Here is a 26,480-nt window from a genome sequence, read left to right on the forward strand (position 1 = left end):
GGCACACTCAGCCATCTTGAATTGAATCATGGAATAGATGCATGTGTATTATGACGTATGTGTGAATTTTGAATAAAATCTGCCAAGGCATGTCTGAGATACAGGTGTGCACAGATGCATGCATGAAAATGATAATGTAAGTCCCTGTAGGAACTGAAAGAATATGAAAAAAAAAGGTTTAAAGACATTACAAAATGCAATAAAAATCACATCAAAAATGAAACCATGCAAAAATTGTATGGAGTTAGTTTAATTATTAAAAATATGGAAATGGTGCAAAAATATTGTGCATGCTATCAAATTAAAATAATTAATATTACCAGTTAAATGAACATGATATAAATTCAAGTAAGTGAGTATAATATATAGATCAGAATTTTGAAGCCTAACTACTGAAGACATGCAAACCACTTCTTCTGCTGTATGTATGTAAATACATCAACAGCCTGACATGTCTTGATTGCATCATGCAAGGTTTGCCATAACACCATCATACAGATTGAATTACAAATGATAGATATTGAGTTCATGAAGTCATGCCAACTCAATATATCACTCACATCAACAAATCCAATTTGAAAGTGCATCACTCAGAATTATAAGCCTAATTAAACGAATGGTTTGCAAAATTTCATGCATCAGAGCAATGTTATGTTACTAGATGCTATACCATCCAAGCACAGTCACATACTTTTTCAAACAAAGCTCCTGTAAAATGACTAATTTTCCGTGAGTTTAAATTTCGCTGATTTAAGATTTTGTGGAATATTCAGTGGGTTTTAAATTCACTGTTTTATTATTTAGATAATGTGTTCTATGCAAAATTTTACATATTCACTGAGTTTTAATTTTGCACATTTTCCAGTCAGCCAAATAAGCAAAATTAAAACCCAGTGAATAATTAATCTTTTTACAGTATTTTATTATAGGTGATCAAGTAATTACATGTCACAGGTCAGATCACAGGTCACTGTTGATGTTGGAGTGTCACACAATGTAGAACAATCATAACAATAAAACACACTAGCATGGAAACCTAGATAGATACATAGATACATGCACCATGGTTACAGACACCATGACTACTGATACCATAAGCTACCAATACCATAGTTACAGATACTATAGTTACAAAGATTGACTATAGAAACTAGAGCTAAATATCTAGAAACCACAGATATAGTTACCATGGTACCTATCATGACTACAGGTACATGTACAGAAGCCATAGCTACGTTCCAATACCGTAGATACCATGGTTGCAGATACAAACGCTTATATATCATGACAACATATAACAAAGCTACAAAATTCTATGGTTACAAATACCATAGCGTCATGTACCATGACACAAGACACCATAGCTAGATAGATACCACAGTTACAGATACCATAGCTACAGATACCATACATGTAGCTACAGATACCATAGCTACAGATACCATAGCTACAGATACCATACATGTAGCTACAGATACCATAGCTACATGTATAGATACCATGGCAACATATACCATAATTATTATACAGATACCAGATTCATGTTTTCTGGGGAAGAAAGAAGGAAGGGTAATAATGTGATACTAGATATGATCCTAACAAACCTGAAATAATTCCATTTCCTGGTCTAACATTTGCCGCATAACATTGATGCGCTCCTGCCTCAATTCCTCATCTTTTTCCGGCTGCATTAGGAGAAAATTGATGGAGTATGATGAGAAAAAGAAAGTCAAGTGTAAGACATGGTGCAACAAAATTATGACACGACAAGTCTCATCTCAGGCTTTCAAAAGTAGTGAAATATTCAGTTCATTTCTAACCAGATGGTATGGTAGCTACAGTACGTAACTTTGACCTAGCTTAGCTTGTTTTCACAACCTCTACATATCTAAATATGTCCCATATTGGTAACATCGGTAAAAATTAGTTGAAATTATAACAATAAGTTGAAATTATTATTATGAGTTCTTATGAGAAGGTAAAGCCAGCTTTGAAGTTAAGTTACCACAGGACTGTACTGTACCATGGTGTTAAAATAAAGACTCACTAGTTATTAGGGAATGACAAAATAAGAACCCCTAAGTTGATAGACTTTGCAATGAGATTAATGGAAATAAGAGGTGCAAGTTTTACATTACCTGAAGTAACATAAGTGATGATAGGAAAAATTACAACAACAAAAAATCATGAAAAGATGAAAAACGTGATATGAAGAAAATAAAAATAAACAACCACATGTTGGATACTATTGGTCAAGGGTCAAAATTACATCAGTGACAGGTCAAAGGTCAACATGATATATAAACTTATGAATTACTGGTAAACAAAAAAACTTGACCAATACTGTCAAACCATTTATTTAAACTGACATTTAATTTCGCTATTTTAATGTTTTGAGCATATTCACTGTGTTTTAATTTCACGAATTTGTCAAGGAAACAGCGAGTTTTATTGTTATTTTACATGTTGACATAGATTTAACTAAGCAGATTTCAGTTATCAGCGAAAATAGAGAAATTAAAACCCAGTGAATAATTGAAATATATGATAGGTATCACTGTTAACCTGTTTATGCTCCCCAGAACACAAATTTTATTCTAGTTATACAAATTTAGTTGGGCAGACCAAGCCTGAAATTTGGCTTCTCAGAGCAAACTTACATCTTTCCTGGGAAGAATGTAACATCTTTAGTACTGCATTAGTCTGAATCTTTGTACTTGTATATGCACAACAATGCCCTCTAGTGACAGCAGTGTGTCAATGTCTTAATTTACAAATACCTGTGGTCCCCAAGAACGCTGGTAAAATGTCTAGTCATTGATCAACTTCATTAATGGGCTTGAAAATTACATCACTAGCGGACAAAAATTGGCCTATTTGTGTATTTTACCAACAGACATTGCTACCTGACAAATTTAATCCATATCTATAAATTATATTCATATTAAAGGATTTTAGCCAGCTACTTAAAGCAGAGGAGTCGTCACCTGCACATACGTCAGATGGCCATAGCGTGTCATTGTTTACAAATAAGCGTCTACCAATGAGCCTTTGTGTTTTTAGCGAGTGTTGTTATCGGCGCTTGGGACTAAATTCCCGCACGTGCGCAGGTCACGACCCCTCCTGCTTTAAGTATTTGCTTTTTTTTTAATAATAATAACACTAGTCGAAATTAATATTTTTTGTATTCAACAAATGCATACAAGGATGAAATTATCAAAGGTACAATGTATTTACGATTACTAAATTTAAAATTATTGAGGGCATAATCGATGACAGAATTAAGTCACTATGACTTTCCATTTGAAGGATATTTCACTACTAAAGATTTCTGAGATTTTGAGTCTGTCCAGCTGAATAGATCTTGGACGCAAATGGCCAAGAGATCTAATTGAAAACGAGAGAAACATGCGACTTGTACTCAATTTTGTTCCATTCTCCCAGACTCTGCCATTGTTCTAGTTACAGGTCACAATGATCAGGGGAACGGTAGACGCAATCAAAGGGTGTATGATAGAACTCTATTTGAGAGGAGAAAATAATTTGCATGGTTCTCTTGTCAAGTTGTTAACAAGCTTTCTATGGCCACCTGTGCCTAAGGTTAATTACAACAGAATATTACATAAGAATTTTGTTGGCTAGAGACATGTCATAACTGCCTCTGAGGTTTCATGATGATCTACTCACCACAGCAGGCTGGGGTCCGGTGACTTCTGGTCTTCCTGTATAAGGCGCAGGTGGAGCAGGAACATGTGGCGGTGGAAGGGGAGGGTAGTTAGATCCTGGAGGTCTTCCAAGTAACGTTAAAGCTACGTATGAACCAGCTGTGAAACAGAATGAATAGAATAGGAAATTATTAAATATTTATTAATTTCTACTTTTAGAATAATATTAAAACTACAATCTGACTAAAATCTAATGTAGGTATAAGCTCCATTTTTTTTTTCAATTTTTAAATGTGACTGGGATGGGACATAGAAAAATCTAAACAAGCAGCCTATCGGCTGAGATAGCTCAGCTGTTAGCAATGCACATTTCAATTAAAGAACTGAAGACATCATTAGAAAATGAACAATATGAATAGTATCAAAGCAATCGGACTTACAGTTTTTAACAAGAAGTCGAAAATATCACTTTTTACCAAAAATTACAAAAATATTCACCAAAATAAATTAATTAGAGAATTGAAGACATCATCACAAAACGAACAAATCTGAGAGAGGTCCACATGTAGTACCTATATATGTAATATCAAAGCAATCGGACTTACAGTTTTCAACAAGAAGTTGAAAATATCACTTTTTACCAAAAATGACAAAAATATTCACCAAAATTAGAGAATTGAAGATATCATCACAAAATGAACAAATCTGAGAGAGGTCCACATGTAGTACCTATATATGTAATATCAAAGCAATCGGACTTGCGGTTTTTAACAAGAAGTCAAAAATATCACTTTTTACCAAAAATGACAAAAATATTCACCAAAATTAGAGAATTGAAGATATCATCACGAAATAAACAAATCTGAGAGAGGTCCACATGTAGTACCTATATATGTAGTATCAAAGCAATTGGACTTGCGGTTTTTAACAAGAAGTCGAAAATATCACTTTTCACCAAAAAATGACAAAAATATTCACCAAAAATAGAGAATTAAAGATATCATTACAAAATGAACAAATCTGAGAGAGGTCCACATGTAGTACCTATATATGTAATATCAAAGCATTTGCACTTGCGGTTTTTTACAAGAAGTCGAAAATATCAGTTTTTACCAAAAATGACAAAAATATTCACCAAAATTAGAGAATTAAAGATATCATTACAAAATGAACAAATCTGAGAGAGGTCCACATGTAGTACCTATATATGTAATATCAAAGCAATTGCACTTGTGGTTTTTAACAAGAAGTCGAAAATATCAGTTTTTACCAAAAATGACAAAAATATTCACCAAAATTAGAGAATTAAAGATATCATTACAAAATGAACAAATCTGAGAGAGGTCCACATGTAGTACCTATATATGTAATATCAAAGCAATTGCACTTGCGGTTTTTAACAAGAAGTCGAAAATATCAGTTTTTACCAAAAATGACAAAAATATTCACCAAAATTAGAGAATTGAAGATATCATCACGAAATTAACAAATCTGAGAGAGGTCCACATGTAGTACCTATATATGTAATATCAAAGCAATTGCACTTGCGGTTTTTAACAAGAAGTCGAAAATATCAGTTTTTACCAAAAATGACAAAAATATTCACCAAAATTAGAGAATTAAAGATATCAACATGAAATGAACAAACCTAAGAGAGGTCTACCCAAGGTACATATACACCAAGTATCAAAGCATTTAGGCTTGTAGTTTTCAAGAAGAAGTCGAAAAAGTAAAACATTGACACGGACGACGACGACGGACGACGACGACGACTCATATGATAAGCTCCGCTCGACAAAGTCGACAGCGGAGCTAAAAAACAGCAACAAAAAAAAAACAGTCACAAATAAACAAAAATAAAAAATAACAAGCAACATGTCGGCTGAGATAGTTCCGCTGTTAGCAAGACACATTTCAATTAAGAACTGAAGATATCATTAGAAAATGAACAGTATGTATAGTATCAAAGCAATCTGACTTATCACAATTCGAAAATATCACTTTTTACCAAAAATGAAGAATTTGAGATATTGACATGAAATGGACAAATCTGAGAAAGAACCATCCAAGGTATTTGCATATCAAATTTGAAAACATTCTGACTTGCGGTTTTGAAGAAGAAGTTGAAATTGCAAAGTTGACGACAATGACGGACGACGACGGACAGTAATATAAACAGCTTCGCAATAGCGGATCGAAAAAAATAATTTTTTTGTACTTTGATGATAAAATTGTGTCTGTAAATAATGTTGTGAAATTGACTGTGACTTCCTGCACCTTTGCATGAAATTAAATCATATAACGAATAGTTCAGTTATATCACAGCAAAAATTAGAATTGATGGTTAAACACCAAGACTGATGTAGATGTATTTCACCCTCATCTGACAATCAACAAACTTTATGGGCCGCTTCGCATCAAGGTTATTTTTCGTCACCAACAATCATCAAATCATTGTGATAATGTCACACAGTATCTGAACATTTCAATAAACCTGGGGGTATTCCCTTTTCAATGCTTTTATTGCTCGTTTTGGTAATCTGCACAATAGATATTCAAGTACCATAAACAAACCAAGGTTGTTGGCTCATGGCGAAACGTTTATCCTCACATCACCCTTGCCAGTGATCTGAACCGCAAAGTATATAAATCCGTTTCTCTACTGAGACGTGCATTGCGTCAAATAAACAGAAGAGCTATGGGGTAATATTTTTAAAATGGCGATTGAATGCAACGAACAATAGCATTGACACAATGTTCAATTTGAGTAAACCTTGCCAGTTATCTGAACCGCAAAGTATATCAATCCGACCATCTACTAAGACATGCACTGCGTCAAATAAACAGATGGGGTGATATTTTTTAAATGCCGAATAAATGCAATAGACAATAGCATTGACACAGTGTTCAATCTGAGTAAACAGTGATCATAAACTTATCGCTCCAAGGGTGGGCATGGTTTATTGTTTGACGAAAGCAAAAGAACTTGTATGTCTTTTTACTCCTCTCATTTGCCCGTTACTTATTATCAAACAGTCCCGCGTAAGTAGCTTTGTGTCATAACTCTTCAAAACGGCCGAATAAATTCCACTGAGATTCTGCCTGATGTTTCCCAACTTTAGTACAGGTTTTATTGATCTATTAAATGGGAAAATGCTAATTGCTAACATCCCAAAAACAATGTATAGACGATTTCTTTGTTTAAAAGCAACTAAAAAGTATATTGAATACATTTAAATATTGTTTGTATTAATTGCTTATTGTTAGTTAGTGCATTAACCTTTTCACCACCCATTCTCTCTTTTCCTCACAAAATAGTCCAGTTTATAGTCTGCACTTACCTTAAGAAGATCGGGACAAAAATAACAAATTTTTTTAGTAAAAAACGAAAATTGACCTTAATTTTGTCTGTTCATTACCAAAAATATTGAAGAATATAAGAAAAAGTGCAGACAAATTTGGGTGAGAAAGTCTGGTGGTGAGAAAATTAATTTATATCTATTATAAAATACTAACATATTTTCAGTATTAAATTAAAACAGCCAAAATCTGTGGCCAAATAAAGTTTTCTAATTTGGATGACACTAAAGTTATGACAAGACTTTTGTTAGGAGATAGAGTTGATGGTAGTATGTACAGCCATGTTTTTGTGTATGTCATATACAAATGTATTCTCCAAATAAACTCGAAATATCTATGCCATTTTTTCCAGTATCGGTATGTCCAGTACTCAATCAATTTAAACAAGTGATGTGTATTTCCTATGTCAGTGACTCTAAAACTGTACTGTGATAAAAGTGCAATGCACTCTTATGTCAATATCCTGTAGTTAAATCATATACCATATCATAGACAAATCCTCAATAGATAGAGGTGTGCACATGGTTAGTCAGAAGATAGAAAGTCCCTGTTTAAAAACTTTATCTAAATAACAAATAGCAGTTCTAGTCTGTAGAGATAGACTTATAGTCTATTTTTTATTGATTATTTAAGGTTATTTTGTAATTTACAGGGAATTTTCAATGAAAATTGGACAGTTTTGTAAAGATTTTACCTGTCAAATGAGAATTTGTGTCTGTATAAAATGATAGGTAGACTGGTGGCTGGTTAAAAACCACGGCATGCATTTAACAGCTGAATAGTAATAAATTTTAAGTAAATATCTCTTTTTGGTTTATTGTTGTTCCAATCAAAAATAATTCAACAAATGATTATCAGAAAATTCATTATTTTATTTCATTTTTATTTATTACACGGATCAGCAGACAAGGCACCCAATTACAGATCTAGGATGAGCGTAATTTTACATCATTTTCAGAAATCATGTCTGTCTGTGATTTCAGTAAGTCACAGACATCCCGCAATAGTCCGCTCCTCAATCTGACGAGGATACTGTGATTTTTTTATGAGCACTGAGGATAGAAACAGCCCACGGTACCAACAGCTTGACAGCTTGGGTGATATTCCCAACCAAATACTGTAGAATACATTATATTAGCTAGAATTAATTTTTGCTGAAAAGACTTTTTTGGGTGTTTTGTATGGAATTTATTTACACTGATGTTTAATGTAAAATAAAGAAAAAAGGTATATTTGCTGGATTTTATTTTCACTGAATCATTCCTTCGACGAAAATAGTGAATATTAATTCCAAGTGAAAATAAAGTATTCTACAGTAACAAAATTACAGTATCAATTGTAATAAAGAAGTATTATATCGAAAACTCAGAAGATCACGATTTAAATTACAAATCTATTTTCAAGTGTATGCTAACGTCTATAAAAAGTCCACAGTGTAATCAATAATAAGCCAGCTTTACAAATCCAAAGAAAAGTTTCCTGAATAGACATGACAATGAATCACAAAGAAATATCCAATACACACTATAGCAATGAAGTAGATCAGATATTGTTGTTAGGAATGGCCGTGAAGTTTTAATGCAATGAGTTATTGCTCTACATAGTCTACAGCATTGTATAGTCTTCATTAATTGTTAATCTAGCTCGCTACTGACGAAAAAAGAACAGAAAACCCCAGCAGCTCCAGTACCTAACTAGGACAACATCGGCAACTGAGCTTAGTCCCCACCCTATTAGACATTGTCATAGACTCGCAATTCACTGATGGAAGCAAAAATGCATCATACAACAAGATACTTACATTTAATAAGTTTCACAACTTCTATATGATTGGACTGCGTGACCAATGTACCGTTTACCTGAAGAAGAAGAAAAACAGACAAGAGAGGTCATGTAAGGTGAAAGGTCAAAGATCAAGTAATTAGCATGATTCATGCAGGACATCCAGTATTTTCAAGGTTCGCATTAAATAGGATGCTGCAAAAAATAACAAACTTTTATTTTACTCTTAATCAGAGTCAATGAACATTGCATTTATCAGAGATTGTACACATGGTATGAAATAAAATTCGAAGACTTTTTATCATTTTCAGGACTATTTCATCACAACTTTGGTCATTTTTGGAGGGTTTGAAAAACACTTTGTGCTGATCATTTAAACTGTCAATTCCTTTGCATTTTAATGGTGTTTTGGAAAGAAAATTTTGAAACAGTAATGGCCATTTTTGCTTGATTATCTTTTTCCAGGACATTTCACAACTTAAAGCGAGGGAGTCATCACCCGCGCCTGTGTCAGATGGCCATAGCATGTTATTGTTTACAAACACGCGTCTACCCATGAACCTTTGTGTTTTTAGCGTGTGTTGTTATCATCGCTTAGGACTCAATTCCCACATGTGCGCAGGTGACTACCCTTCTGCTTTAAGGAAGTTTTTCCAGGACACCGTTTAAATTCATGAATGATACAAACTCTAATCTACTACATGTATAAACAAAAATACAAGTACATGATTGTTTTCAGTATTTACACAAATTTTATCGGGTTTACAAGATAACGAAAACATGCAGCTTGACAAGAATGAGATATTGTAATGCCAGCCAAAAAGGTCAACACGGGCTAGGTTGAATGAGTTATGACATTTGTTGATAACAGAGGAACAAACAATACAGGGATTAATTAAGTACAAAATGTATACAGCGAGTATAATTAATTAATAATTTATTTTGATATTTAAAAAAATAAATAATATTATAATACAAAGTTTTTACACATGACAAGAAACACTGGAATGCCATGTATGCAGTAATCAGGATGCATCACATAAAAAAATAACATTATTATATTATCAGTTATTTACCTAGGGTGATTAATCATCAGCGAATCACACCAACATAATCAACTATTTGGATTATACTATATCACCAAAAACATCATTTCAGTGTCTTGCATGTGATTCATTTACAGTGATTTTGATGCAGTGAATTCATAATAATTTTGAAAAATACTTGGATGTGTTGAACTTGAAACAATGAATTTCAAATGAAAATTTAGAACTGGTAATCACAATTTACACCAATTATGTACGACTCTTTTGATACCTTACGATCACCAAAGAAATTACCTAGCATACAAACGTCACAGTTGTGTACTCGTCTGTACAACAGTCAAAGTTGCCATCTTTGTTTTTATGAGACCCATATCTCACGCATGCGTGGCGCGAAGACTACCATCCTTTAACTGATAGGAACATTGTATTTTGAAAGATGCTATGAAGTTTTTATTATTATTAATACTCACTGGATTTTATTTTAGGAGGAAAACTGAATTCTAAGTACCAGTAACCTCTACACTCAAGACATGATTGTTTATCATGTGTTTATCTCTTCACACTCCTCTGACAGATATCAGTTTGTTTGCTCATTTCCTCTCTGATACCGCAATATTTACAAAAATTCCAAACCACGATTACTTGGAAACTTGAAGTGGAAGTAGCTAAAGGGGACATGTGTTTTTTATTACTCAATGATGACATATCCACTTGCATGATGACATGTTCACAGGCCATGCTCCAAAACCACATCTTGAATTTTCAAGGTATGATCCTGCATACTGCCTCCGCATCACAGGTTTATTAAGATAATTCTGAATGAATATGAAACCATGTACATGTACTAGTATATGGACAATGTCAACTCAGAGATAGACGATGACTGGAATTCACTTTTGGGAAAGGTTATTGATGTGATGTGACATTTTTCAAAAATTTGATTGGCTTAACTGGGTCAATGTCCTGCATCTATGAGTTCAAATATTTAATATGATAGCACGAGGTTGATTTACCTCCTATCGATACAATCAAAAATAAACGTTTTCAACTGACATATAAAGCATATCAAAAATACAATGTGATACTACAAGGATATTACGGAATACCTCAAGATGTGTATAAAGACGAGAACATCGACCAACGCAGAGATCTATGCATGTACTGACGGAGTACATACTTTGCACTATCCTGGTAATAACCTGATTATTAGACATTTTTCTAATCTAATCTAACCACTTTGTCTATGATGCCTAGAACTGATGCTATTCAAAACAATGTTATTAGTTTACTAGACAAGGAATACTGGGATAGCATTAATTAATGCCCAATCCCAGGCATAATCAGTGCTATACTTGATAAAAAAGATTGGTGTCCTGCAATAGGTTTTTCTATGCATACAAATACTATTATGGAACGCAAAAATGTAAAATTGTATATAAATCCAATAAAATTTTAAAATGAATCTACCTTATAATGAGATGTCATGTTACGTAAATCACATGAGAATTGGATTACCAACATGGTATGGTGCACAGCAGAAGGTGCTTGCAAGGAGGGAAGGAAGGAAGCAAAGGATGTTGTCACTCCCGAGTAGCAACCAACAGTTGTTTTAAAAATAGAAACCAGCCTTTGCCTAACCCATCATCGGTTACATATCTTGGGAGGTGATGAGACTCTGGCACTATTAGCCATGAATATTGATTCTATGTCTCACCACAGGGTCACTATGTAGGGGGTCCTAGGGGTCCCCATACCTTTACAATACCAAAGGGTCAAAGCATGTTTGTAAATTAATTATCATACTTGCAAATTCTCTCTGAACTGATTTTTAATGTCATGAATATGTGAGAAGAGATGTAATATATCTTTCATTATTGCTATGACGATAGCATTGTTTACTATCAGTATTATGATCATTGTCATGGCAACAAATTAACACCAAAATATTAAAAAAACATCTTGCCGTAATCCTAAATCTCACAATGAATTAGATTAACATTGACAGACAGTGTTTTCTCAGCAACCTGCTCAGATTTCTCAGTGTAATAGAGCACTCTGGGAAACATTCCTTTTTATTTTCAGCTATTTATATTAAATTTCACTCAATTTAAAGGATTTTTGAAATGAAAACCTTTTCTTATTTTCACAAACTCAAGAAATCTTCATGTCAAATATAAGCGTGTGATTAACACTTTTTTTCAGGTTTTTCGCAAAATATTTGAAAAAATGAAAGAAAAATCAAATTTTCTTGAAAATTATAATACAAACTTTACAATAAAATAAATAGCCACAAATGTGCATTATTTAAAAAAAACAAATCGATCAGTAACATTTAATTTTCTTGGCCATAGACATATAGATATATAGACATGACATGACAAAAAAAAAGTATTGAAACTAAAAAAACAAAAAAAAAAACATCACATGATCCATTACCGCAACAGCAGAGTCATTCAACAATGCACATTCCAGGTAATATATTATAGTTCATTTTGGCACAAACAGAAAAACCCAACATTATAAATCACCACAGCGAATCAACCTCATTAAAGACTACCAGGTACTAAGAAAAGTACATCAGACAATGTGCAGCTTCAGAGACCAGAAAATTTGACAAGTGAATGCTAATTATAAAACCGTTCTTGAAGAACTGAAAATATGAAGTAGATAAGCCTAATTGGCAACCCCAGTTGACCTGTAATTTACGCATAATCGGTAACCTCCATTTGATCCCACTTCTGCAAATTACATAATTTGCAATGAGCTAGGGAGCCTTTTCTCACAAATGATGGCGGGGACTTTCTACACCAATAGGCTAGAGAGCCTTACCCCACAAATGGTGTAGGTTGACTTTCTTCACCAATTCACTCACGAATGATCATGGGGGAATTTCCTTCACCGATGGGCTAGGAAGTGTTACTCATAAATGATAGAGGGGACTTTCTTCGCAAATGGATCAGGAAGACTTACCATACAAATGATCGAGGGTGAATTTCCTTCACTGATGGGCTAGGGAGCGTTACTCACAAATAATAGAGGGGACTTCCTTCACCAATGGACTACGAAAACTTACCACAGAAATGATCGAGGAGGAATTACCTTCACCAAGATGTATTCACTGAAGGATGGGACTTTAAGGCATCTCAGCCTCAGATTGTATGCAACTGGGCACACAGTCATGGTTATAAAACATGAAATAATAAAAACTTGACAAAATACACAAACACCATGTGTATCACCCCATGTGGCTACCACTTGCATTTAAAAACTGATCATAAAAAGAGTTGAGTTAAATTTCTGGAAGAGTCAAGTGACCCATCAATATTCGTTTTTGTATAAAAAGAGGTGCTTCGGAAAAAATAATCAGAGACCTACATTGTGGAAGATTACAATGGGGGTGAAGAGGCTAATCTCTGCCCAGATTACATCTCTGATCGTATTCTTCCACCTGCCACAATTTTGAACACACACAGGTACAATAACCCTGTTTCTTTAACAACTGCCTGAAGCTGGATTTCTTGCACAGCTGTCAGAAACACAAAACAATTACATACATATATGCTCGATTTAATATAATTTAATTTCTATTTTCAGTGTAGCTATATATTCTATAAGAAATCAATATGGTATCTTAGTTTGATTGGTTGCATGAAATGATATGGTCATTACAAATATTAACATCATAGAACTAAATATATCAGTTTGACAAAACAGAACAATTTGTATGTTCTCAATAATGTGCCTCTGAGCAATTTGAGTTGGGGGAGGGAGGGGGGGGGGTGTATATATCTCCAGGATATGTGTATACAATTTAATTATTATCTGGGTTTTAATTTATTTCGCTGAGACCTGAATGCGATAATTTAAATATAATCATATAAATATCTATAATAAAAGTGTTATTACTAACAACTTTATGTGTTTATAGTCAAAACGTTTACAGAGCGCAGTTATAGGCATGCGCTATTGTTTTATTGGTTAAATTATTGAGGCATGTCTGTTTCTTTAAGAGCCAAAATTGTGGTGCAGTGCACGTTTCGATTTTGTGTAAATAAACATTACACTTTACATTTATAAGTTGCATGTGACCAATATCGATCAGGATGTGGTATGATGACAGTTGTGCTTTAAGCTCAACTTCATATTAACCTCTATAAATACTGAATATGAAAACCATAATTACTGATTAGCAGCACTTACATAAATAACAGGTGTGTCCATGTCATAGGATATTTGTCTTACATACACACAATTTCCGGTTTGCGTGTGCTTCTAATAGATCTAATACAGTAATTGTAGTGGCTTCTGTACTACACATTGTAGTCTTAATATTTTGTGACAGTAGATTGTATAAAACACAGGACATACAAACAGACCCTGTTCTATATAGATCCACAGCAATTATGGTATAAGCTGTTACTTATGCCACTCCCTAAAACGAACCACCCACGTTTCCAAGAACACAATCTTACTTTCGTAAGAGAATGATCACCTGATTCAGCAATCAACCACTCAAATCACAACCCAGAAGGGCTAATTATCACCCTCACAAATTCATTCCATTTTAAAGATCGTTAGAATGTGCAGGAGAGCCATTTTTAGCACCCAGGTCATTTTCAAAATGTCTGTTAACCATATTTCATATCAATTATGAATGTGAATTTTGTCATGCAGCAGTCACCAATTAAACTTAAATTTGTCATTTACCTCTGCCTATATAACTCACCAGTCAAGAACAAATCAATTCTTAAACACTGTATCCTTGTTATAATGAACTTCTTTATAAACCGAACACATAGCACGTCTCCAGCTCACAACAATGTATTATGTTCACTATAGTAAACACTTCATTGTAACAAACCCAATGTATTATGTTCATTATAGTAAACACATCATTATAACAAACCCAGAGTATTATGTTCATTATAGTGAACACTTCACTATAACAAACCCAGTGTATTATGTTCATTATAGTGAACACTTCACTATAACAAACTAATTTAATAAGTCTCCCATAAAAAGTTTGTTGTTACAATGTTGCTTTAATTTATTGGAAAAATATACAATATGTAAATTGGTAGCTTTTGAACAAGTGCCACAAAACGGTGCTGACTACACCCATCAATGCGTTTACAAGCATATTCATAAGGCCACTCTCATTTTAAAACCATGAAATAAACAAACACAGCTGGATTGTATAGTTGCTGGAACAGAATTTGATCAAATAATGAAAAAAAAATTACGTGTGTGCACATGTTAGAACTTTCAACAGTCTTTTATACAGTATTATGATCAGAATGGTTCTGATTGGGAAAAAAAAAAAACGGCACTCGAGTTGAACTTTGAATTAAACAACACTTGATAAGAAATATGGATTACGAAACAATCCCTGAGGGTTCAGTGTGGACTCATGATACCTGCATAGATTCATGCGAAGATACAACCTAGTTTACAAGTGAAAAAAACAATCACAAGAGAGTGTAGAAACGGATATATAGGTGGAGAGTTCAACTCACAATGACGCAGTATAGAACCACACCACTCACAAAATACTAAATATAGCACAAACATTGTAAGTTTTCAAAGGGCATTATCCTCAGTAAGTCATGATGAATAAACAACCAAACCAGTTTTGAGAAAACTGGAACAAACGAAACAAATAGAAACACCCTACCTTTTAATGAGACACACCGACTTGATACCCGAACGCAGTTTTATTTTTTCAGTTTGAGGTTTTGCAACACTTCCTCAAATCGACAATCACAGACGTATCGTACCAGGAAGATACGTATTGTGAGAATGATTCACTGTTGTCTATTGTGAGAGGGTAAGTCACATGACTGTCTAAAAAGACGACATGGTTCACACACAAACTGAATACTAATGATGCAGTTATGTCTGGTGTTGAAATGCTGAAAGTGATTGGATAATCAAAACTTCCCACAAGCTGTAATTGCTATTTAACTCATTATCAGTATGTAACACTGTAATTGATTGGCTTATAACCTATCTATTATGTAACACTGAAATTGATTGGCTTATAACCTATCTATTATGTAACACTGAAATTGATTGGCTCATTATAACTTACCTATTATGTAAAACTTAACATGATTGGCTAATTATAACTAATCAATTATGTAACACTGACAATGATTGGCTCATTATAACTTACCTATTATGTAAAACAGAACGTGATTGGATAATTATAACTTATCTATTATGTAACGCTGAAATTGATTTGCTCATTATAACATACCTATTACCGATATGTAAAACTTAAAGTGATTGGCTAATTATAGCATATCTATTATGTAAAACAGAAAGTGATTGGCTAATTATACTAATCTATTATGTAAAACTGAAATTGATTGGCTAGTTATAACTAATCTATTATGTAAAACAGAAAGTGATTGGCTAATTATAACTTATCTGTTATGTAAAACAGAAAGTGATTGGCTAGTTATAACTTATCTGTTATGTAAAACAGAAAGTGATTGGCTCATAACTTATCTCTTATGTAAAACTGAAAGTGATTTGCTCATTATAATGTACATTTTGCTCGTTTTATTTCCTCTCTTGTATACGACTATTAATCACTGTTTTCTGTTGTAATTCACTCTAGACCCAGAAGGAAGGTCTACTGTGTTAGATCAAAAAAGTGATTGGATTTTAACTCAATTACCGATAAGATGTAACACGAAAAAAGATTGGATCATTATATATACTGTAAACAGTGTAATTTTCACTGGTAAAATATTTCTTTATGTGATACTTATGAAGTCTCAATAATCTCACATTTCTATTTTACGGCATGACAATTTGAAATAAGAACATCAGTGAAACAGATTTCAAACTACAATTTATTACTAATCACCGAGATGCAAGACATCACCAAACAGTTCAAAAAGTTTGCCCCAATTTTTTTGAGATGTAATATATACATAATTTATATTTGGCATTAAACGTGTAACCCAGTTCAGGACATTCAAGTACTTGGTGGTCTGCAGTGCTTGGGTGTAGGCACAGGTAATAATGAGTCATTGTGTGAGTTTTCTTGTTATATATTTAGAAACCAGTAGTAGGAATAGGCAAGGGTAGTAGCATTTATGTAAACTGGTTGTTTTCATCCAAAGATAAAGATAAAAAACTGCGTTATTCGCTACTGTTGTTATTAAATATACATGTATATGTATGTATGTATCCCTGTTATTAACAACCACATCGGATCAAAACTAGCATTAATCTGTGAGAGACATTCACATGCTGCTTTGCAAGAATGTAAACAAATGACATCATAATGTGAGGGCCTATACACATGCAAATAGCTTCTACACAGCTAGTCATATGTGATACACACAACACATGCCAAAATCAAACTTGGTCAAGATCACAAACTGGTCAATAAAATATTCAAGTTTGAAAAAGTTATTGACACCACCACAACAACAATGATGATGATGATGATGAAGACAGACTTTTTCTTCTCATGTACCTTTATCTTCATCTAAGACAAGTTCCTGGTTCTTTGTAATGATATCAGAAACACAATTTTAAAGGGGCACCTTCCAGTTAAGTCTAATCTCACAACAAATTTACTTTCTGGATTAAAATAACAATGGATAACAAAAAATAGATTAACAGTGTAAACAACATAAACAATAGTGTCCCATGATTCTTTGGTGCAATCCATGGGATTGAGCGGTTCACCTTTAAGTTACGAAACACACCCCCTCCCCTGATTTATCCCATAGTATAAAACACCTGGTTGGGGGAATACAATTGTCCAGAATAGGCAGAATAACTATATTACGACTAGATCAAGTTTCTAAAATTTTCTCCAAAACTCATGAACTGATGTTTACTTGGGGAAGGTTAAAAACATTTCATCACCTTTTTTTCTAGGTTACATCAGTTCTTATCAGGATTACACAGATAACATGATGTTTACACACTTTTAAATCATGGAAAATCCCATGAAAATAGAATTGATATTTCATGAGTGTAAAATTAATCTCCATACATCTATAATCAAGTTTGGCCAAGCAGCAGCAAGTATCGTAATAACAAAAAATCCTACCTTTTCCCAACTCGATCAAAAACCACTCCTTGTTATACAAGTACGTCACACTGTATACAACCTAGAATTCCAACATCAAAACACTGGCTATATTGACATCCCATGCCAACACAGAAACTAGCAAATTGTCAACACCCCCTGTCCTTGTCTGACCTTATTCAGCTCAGTAGTTAGACTCACAGCAATCACAAAGAAAGTACACATACCAAATGAACTAACAACAGTCAAGCCAGATATGTACTTGGTAAATTTAACAAGACTTCTGTGTGGAAGGCTAGAATGTGTAAGTAAGTAAGTAAGTACATCATTATTGCTATCGTATCCCATTTGAGATCTTGACATAAAATATAATAAAGTCAAAAACATGTAATAAAAAAAATAAAAAAATAGAGGAAATACTAAAAGTACTGTAAATAAATGAAATAAATACTAATACTCCTACACAAAAATGTAACACCCACTGATTTTATGACGCCTTACTTGGTCTTTGTACTTTGAATATATAACTTTAGATTAGACCTTAGATACTACTTAAAGATACATGTACTATGTAATTGGTTGGGGGGATCAACAAAACAATATCATAATTATAACCTGTACAATACTTCACCCTTTGACGCCAAATTGTTTTCCCCTCTTAAATTTGAGTTAATTTGTCCCCATTTTTTGTATGTAATTTTAACTTAATTCAATTTTAATTTTGGACCAAACAGACAAAATCTTGTGAAAAAGAGAAGACTATAAACTGTTTTGCAGATGGTGCCTGAAGTTGACTGAAGTGCTTTAAATTAACTTTTATTGGATTTGTACACTCCTCTATGAATGCTAGGCAAGGGGCAGACCATTTAATCACGGAGTGAGGGGCTGCAAAGATAGAGCGTATTTCTGTTTTGTTTACTATAATGTTTTTGTTTTTTAATTTGATTAATTCTCCTCAAATCTTATAAGTCAAAGTAAAAATGATTATGATAAACAACTTGTCTCCTATGACTCTTGCTACTTGAGACAGTTAATAACAGTGAAACCTAGAAACGAAGGGAAGTTTGTCACCAAATGCCCCCAATAAAAATATCCAAGTACTATAAAGGGGGTAATTATTCACTGGGTTTAATTTAGCTTATTTCGCTGACTGGAAAAATGTGCTAAATTAAAACCCAGTGAATATGTAAAATTTATCATAGAACACATTATCTAAATGACGAAACTGTGAATTTAAAACCCACTGAATATGCCTGAAATGGTAAATCAGTGAAATTTAAACCCAGTGAAAATTAGTCATTTTACAGTACTACATATGTATAAAGTCATTGTAAGAGTCAATTTGAATGAAAACCAACTTCAACTGAAAGTGCACAAGATCATGAGACCTACTTGCGAGCCGAAAGCCAAACTATGAAACCCACATTTCAATTGCTTGGAACGGTAATCACTTAAACCACGAGGGTTCCCTCAAAACATTACAAGGCATCCACAGTTCTCATCTGAACCAACTTGCATACACTGTACACAATACGAGTTCAAAAGAGGAAGTAGAATCTGGTTCCCAGGTAAACACAATGCATTATGGGTAACATTGGACCACTGCGTATGGGGTAATAAATCAACTTGTTTTCATAAAATATATTGTTCAAGTTGTACATCATATTACACAGTAACTACAAGTTCAATTGCTTGATCTGCAGAGCTAGCCTGGAATCCAGTGCACTCAAGAACGGTCTGGTGAATGGTTATGTGAAAAATTTAGATGACACAGAACTCATCACTGATTGGCTGTCTCAGTGACTTCATAACATTACCATGGGAACTACCATGCATGGACTTATCCTTACATAAGGTCTACTCACAACCCTCCAGACTGATTGACTAGTTTATTATTCGTGGATTTTTCAAAGTCATGTGATAATAGTCGGCATCTAGTCTAGCCTGACTGTAGTTAAGTTAGTATACCGAAATAAACTGTTGATCATAAACGCTACTAATAGTTCAAATATGAGATTTACGATGCATTTTAAGCTGTAGGAATTTACTGATACTTCAGTAAACACAATACCCAACAACACAACAATCTGATCATGATATGCTGGTATATCAGAATTTAAAAATCTACTAAAATGTTTTCCTTGACATGGGTTACTTGGATGTATGTTGATCTTCAAACCTTTGAACACCATAATTTTTCCCAGCAAAATTTGAGAACAGAAGACGAACAGTATGGTTTGAAATAACTTGAGCTTGCCAATTGCATTGTGGGACACCATTGTCAGTGCTGCAGAGATTTTGCAAGTTGCTTTATTTACTACTGACATGCTAATCCATTAAATGTACTTGTTCTGATTAGTAATCCGATAAGAAAACTTCTAATTTAACAGTGGTTTCTATAGTTAAAGCACGATGTACACAGCACAAGAATTTAGAGAGGATGGAGAAGGTTTTGAAAACAAATTCTACAATAGAGCACATCAACAATATTACAAGCTGAATTAAAATTTCATGAACTTCTATGCTCTGTGAGATTTTTCTATGTATCTTAGCACAAACAGCTTTTAAACACTATCTGACATAGTAGAAACAAAATTGAGAAATTGTGTTCTGGGATTTCATCGCTAGCTGAGCAGAAAACACCATGCCAAAAAGGGTTATATTTTGCATACAGGTCATAGGTGGGAATTGAATTCAAAAGTAGTATGTCAGATGTTGTAAGAGTCGGTTGTTCTATGATGCGGTGAAAAACAAACCTACCCTTATAAAGAGATGCATCACATTCAATTTTTGATTTGAATTCAAATTATGCGCTATCGAGCATGTTACTGTGAAACGTTGAATTCTCATTATTGGAAATGTTTGCGGTATCAAGAGAAGTTAATTACAGTGAAACCTAGAAACGAGGGGAAGTTTGTCACCAAATTCCCCCAATAAAAATATCCAAGCACTATAAAATCATTGTAAGAGTCAATTTGAATGAAAACCAACTTCAACTGAAAGTGCACAAGATCATGAGACCTACTTGCAAGCCGAAAGCCAAACTATGAAACCCACATTTCAATTGCTTGGAACGGTAATCACTTAAACCACGAGGGTTCCCTCAAAACATTACAAGGCATCCACAGTTCTCATCTGAACCAATTGAGCCCCAAAAAATTCACCATTTCTCATATGTGTAGATGCTCTAATAAAAGCTGCATCCCCTCGGTTACCTTGTACCATTTTAATAGAAGCCGCAGCTTTTAATACAGATTTTATTTATTAAATTTTTAATAATAATAAAAAGCCTCATTGTGTGAAAACAAATGGACCAAAAACAATTTCCTTTTCTTTTGACCCTTCTTAGTAACCTGTTGAGTGCTACAATTTTTCCAGCCCAAATTTTGATACAGCAAATGGTTTATATTATTGTCTATAACTGCTTTGTTATCTTCTCGTTTGCTACAGCTCATGATCCAAATTTTGGAAATATATAGAAAAAAAATTATGCCGTTTTATTTACCTAAAGGGAACAAAGGTTAACTGTGGTGCTCAGAGGGTTAAAGTGGACTTGGTAGATTGTATATCATGAGAGAAAACCAATGACAGAAACCACTTGATTGATTTCTTTCATTGTGTTTCCTTTATTTGCTCTGTTTAATTGCCATTGTGGCAGTGGTTAGGTACCATATAAACTACAGGTACCGTATTTGCTCTATTAGTACTGTAAAATCTGTATTAAAAGCTGCGGCTTCTATTGAAGTGGTTCAGTGCAACAGAAGTAGTGCAGCTTCTATTAGAGCATCTACACATTTGAGAAATTGTGAATGTTTGGTTCTCAATTGTTCAAAAAGAATGGGTGCGACTTCTATTAGGGATGCGGCTTCTAATACAGATTTAACGGTAGTACATACTTATGTAAATGCAGAGGTGAGTCTATGGTCAAAATGAGTAATAGCGTTTTAAAACTGGTAGCATCAAGAAATTGTGTTAATTTCGAGCCCTCCATGAAACTGAACTCAAGAGGGGGAAAAAAATTATTTTATTTTATTTACATTACTGATTAAAAATGTGGATTGCTTAATAATTTAAAAATTAAAATAAAAAAAAAAAAATGTATTCATCTTTACAGCCCACGTCATCTGTTTATCACCTTTCACAGCCTAAACCTGCACCATTATTTATCTTTTTTTTCAAATTTTGCTCATACTCAAAACAGTTGATTCATATTTAAAAAAGAAATTACAAAAAATACCGAAAAATATTGGCGCAAATCATGACAGCGGCTGCTGAACATGCATTTACAATGCATAAAAGTGATCAAACATATGATAAATTTAATTTACAACAATATAACTGGGCTTATATAAATAGATGGGGTATATAAATAGTTTGGCCTTTTGTTTAATTACAATTTGATTGCAGACAAAAGAATTGTCATCCTATTTTTACTGTTAAAGAAGAAGCATGTCGTTGGAGCGAGATAGAAACAAGTCAAGGCTATTTGTCTATATAAGCGACAACACACCCAATGTAAAAGGACAGCGGAAGGTCAGCTATAATATACAATTTATGCACCACTTCGGGTACTAGTACCATTAATAACAGGGGGGATGTGAAGCGTTGAAGACTGAGTTTACGGGAGAATCTGGTTTACGTTTGATTCACAGGTTATTAGAACTACATAGAGGTGTGAGAAATTAATATGCTAATAACTCCATAGCTATAAATACACGGTTGAAGACTGAGTTTACGGGAGAATCTGGTTTACGTTTGATTCACAGGTTATTAGAACTACATAGAGGTGTGAGAAATTAATATGCTAATAACTCCATAGCTATAAATACACGGAAGACAGCTCTGAAAGCAACAGGTATCGGTGACAGATCAATAATACTGGTACTTTGTGAATCAACACAGAAGATAGTGTTCGGTGGACCATTTCAGTGCAGTGCAACAGAACAGCCTGATCTGTTTGTTAGAGATATAGTGATTAATGGAAATTTAAGTGTCATCTGCAAAAATATGGGTGGGTGCTAGCATATGGTATATAGTGCTGGTAGTTTTGTGGATTAATTCAATATACAAGTGTCTGTACTTACGTGTTAGAATGAACAATTACAGCTCAGTGTAAATTTTGATGGAGCTTAGGATAAGAGAATTCCTTCCTCTCTGTAGAATCAGTTAGCTACCACAACCACTAAAGACCACTGTATGTATTGCGCTGGTTTCATGTCGAAACAACATATCTAGAGATACATCCTTGTTGGGCGAGGGCTAAACTATTATTTGCAGGTATGACAGGTAGTATCTCTGAGGGATTCTTTTCAAACTAAAAGGCGTTTTTCTCAGGTTAACATTTTATTGTTTAATATCAATGCTATAAAGGTTATAAAGATATCATTCAGTATTTCATTCTTTATTTCTTTCACACTCAAATCTGATCACATTTTCTGTAATTTTCACTTTAATAATAAAATTTTAATTTTGAACCAAACAGACAAAATGTGGCATTACTTCTAATTTGTTATCACAAGTGCTGGAAATTATCACAACATTTCATGTGGAAGAACTACTGTAGAATACTTTATTTTCATTTGGAATTAACTTTCGCTATTTTCGTTGAAGGAATGAGTCATTGAAAATAAAATCCAGCAAATATAACTTGTTTCCTTTACATTCAACTTGTCAAAAATCAGTGAATATAAATTCCATACAAAACACCCAAAAAGTATATTCAGCGAAAATTAATTACATATTTTTTGAATGGTGCCTTAAGTTAAAGGATTTCCTCTAGAACGACACCCTCAGTTGAGGTGAATGACCTAGTCTTCTGAGCCACACACTCCCTTGCACATTTAATAAGATGCTAAACGATGTGAACAGCTAGCTTGTTCCAGACTTTGGGAGCCATTGTCAACTTTTGGCACCATCTACAAAATTATTTGGTCTGCTTCTACCCACATGTGACCATTTGATCAAAAAAATAAAAGCAATATCTGAAACTGTCTGTATGGCCCAAAATAGTGACAAAATTTGACAAAATGTGTAAATATTTGCACTGAATTTTGGGCCAGGAAAAATATCAGGCACTCAAAGTTTAATGAAGTATATAAGTTAAATCGTAAGTTGAAGGATGAGAGCTGCCGTACAGAGTATGTCATTTGTAATGTACTTTTCATTATTGTGTGGTATGAATTACATTTTAAAAATCTTGTAAGAAAAATAATAATAATTATACATAGTTAACAATTGATTATTTAACAGCAGTTTCTAAAAAAAAGTCGTCAATTTGTCAGAATTTCTATTTTCAGATCAGATATTTTGCCTGGAGTGAGTTATGTGGCATAGAAACCATGTTTCATGTTTGGGACTATGTGACAGGAGTGTATGACCATCTCACTATCATAATTGCATTATGGTAATTTAACGCGCTATCCGGGCATCAACTAGAACCAGTCAACTACAAGAATCTTGAGACCTTGAGTTCGTGTGACCCTTGCCCAGGGTAGGGTGGTTTAGCATTCAACTCTAGACAAGGGACTACACAACTCAAAAAACAGCAAGCTAGCGGCGATCAACGTATTTGTCAATGTCATTAATAAGTACCAGGGCGACAACTTATGGAGTGTGATAACAGACGAACAAATTGATGTGAAAATATTAAAAACATTAATCTGCCATTCTTATAAATATACTAAAATTTAATCCTTCAATGTAAAAAATCGTTTATTTTAAAATTATTTGTTCAATCTTGTTTTTCCATACAGCAATTATAGTATTTATAATCATTCATGGTTAATTAAAAGGGGTGTTTTTCATAAAAAGCATTTAAAACTATCCAAATAAACTTTATAACTTTATTTGAGAAAGTTGTAATTAAAGCATTTATTTTCTTTGGTATTTCAATTTCACTGTTTTGATATTTTGAGCATATTCACTGGGTTTTATACTTTTGGATTTGCAAGTCAAACAATAAGTTCCATTGTAATTTTACATAATCACAAGGATTTAAATCACGAACTCACATTTATCAGCAATATAGCAAAATTAAATAAACAAGTCATTGAAAATGACACAGTCCCTGTTGAATTTTTGAAAGTTCTCTTTGTGCTAGTCATATTAAAGCAGGGTTGTTGCAAGCATGTCCTTGAAACTTGAGTCCCAAATGGCATATACAACAAATTGTTTATTTACATCAAAACACATGTTCTGTGTAGTAGTAATATGGCCAAAAATAAAAACAGCTGTTACTCGGCCATCTTTGATCTGATTATGAAACAAACCGACATGTATGATGTATGTGCCAAATACGAATTAAAATGCTACATAAATCTTGGAAATAAATCCATCCATAAATGCCATAAATGCTTGATATTTGATGATTTTTTAGTACAAAAATGACCACCATTTGGCCATTTTGAATAGGATCGTCAAACCAATATATGTTTATCTGTGACATGATGTATAATGAATATTAAAAATTTGAACATAATCAGTCAAAACAAGTCAGACATATGGGTCTGGAAACCCATTCATTAAAACAAAATGGCTGCCAGACAGCAATTTTGAATCTGATCTGAAAAACAAATAATTTGCATCAAGATCCCATAATGTCTAATGTATATATCAAGTTTGAACAAAATCCATCTGTTAACAGCCGAGAAATGCTTGACTTTTATGATTTTTTAGCACAAAAAAGGCTGCCATTCGGCCATCTTGAATCAGAACGTAAAACAAATTGATGTGCATCAAGGTCCTATAATGTGTAACGTATATACAAGGTTTGAACAAAATCCATCTGTAAACAATCGAAAAATGCTTGATTTTGATGATTTTTAGCACAAAAATGGCCGCCATTCGGCCATCTTGAAACAAATTGGTGTGCATATGTATAATATCATGTATGATATCATGTATGATGTATGTGTGAAGTTGATTGTGATTGGTCCAGGCATTTCTAATATACAGGTCCAGACGCACACACATACGAAAGGACGGACACACAGAGGTCAAAACATAAGTCCCCATTTTCGGACTGCGTTCGAACAGGGACTACAGTAATAATTTTCAATAAACTTGAATAAAAGGTAGACATACAATCTGTGTTTTCAGACATTTCAGCAATTAACACCTAGACACTGGTAAACAAATGTAACAGCAACATAATAGTGCATATGAACTAAAAAATGAGTGGAGAGTGAATGCTTTTTTGGTTCTGGTAAAGCAAAACCCTTAACATAAGTCCCCGTTTTCGGACTACGTCCGAACAGGGACTAATAATTTTCAATAAACTTGAATAAAAGGTAGACATACAATCTGTGTTTTCAGACATTTCAGCAATTAACACCTTAGACACTGGTAAACAAATGTAACAGCAACATAATAGTGCATATGAACTAAAAAATGAGTGGAGAGTGAATGCTTTTTTGGTTCTGGTAAAGCAAACCCTTAACATATGAATACAGTAGCATGACTAACGAGATATTCTGACCACCGTAATTAGGAAGTTTTTGTAGAGATCTCCGAGATTCAAAGGTAAAAAACACATTTTGAAGTCACTGAACAGGGATGAAAACAAGACAA

General features: G+C 33.6%; 1 protein-coding gene across 7 annotated transcripts in view; it reads right to left on the reverse strand.

Annotated features, from left to right (window-relative positions):
• Window positions 1-26,480, reverse strand: part of LOC100374488 (rho guanine nucleotide exchange factor 11-like) — a 212,501-nt gene that overhangs the window by 65,810 nt on the left and 120,211 nt on the right. For 5 of the 7 annotated variants that reach the window (XM_085499205.1, XM_085499204.1, XM_085499207.1 and 2 more), the window contains exons 5-7: window positions 8,827-8,884; window positions 3,688-3,824; window positions 1,605-1,685 (exon numbers count right to left, since the gene is read on the reverse strand). In XM_085499205.1, coding sequence (XP_085355331.1) covers window positions 1,605-1,685; window positions 3,688-3,824; window positions 8,827-8,884 — 276 coding nt within the window. Of the gene's footprint in view, window positions 1-1,604; window positions 1,686-3,687; window positions 3,825-8,826; window positions 8,885-15,527; window positions 15,635-26,480 lie in introns of those variants that run through there. The other 2 variants (XM_085499208.1, XM_085499206.1) reach the window with 2 other exon arrangements.

The sequence above is a fragment of the Saccoglossus kowalevskii genome, chromosome 5 (assembly GCF_978046115.1).
Source record: "Saccoglossus kowalevskii chromosome 5, keSacKowa6.1, whole genome shotgun sequence".
NCBI lineage: Eukaryota > Metazoa > Hemichordata > Enteropneusta > Harrimaniidae > Saccoglossus > Saccoglossus kowalevskii.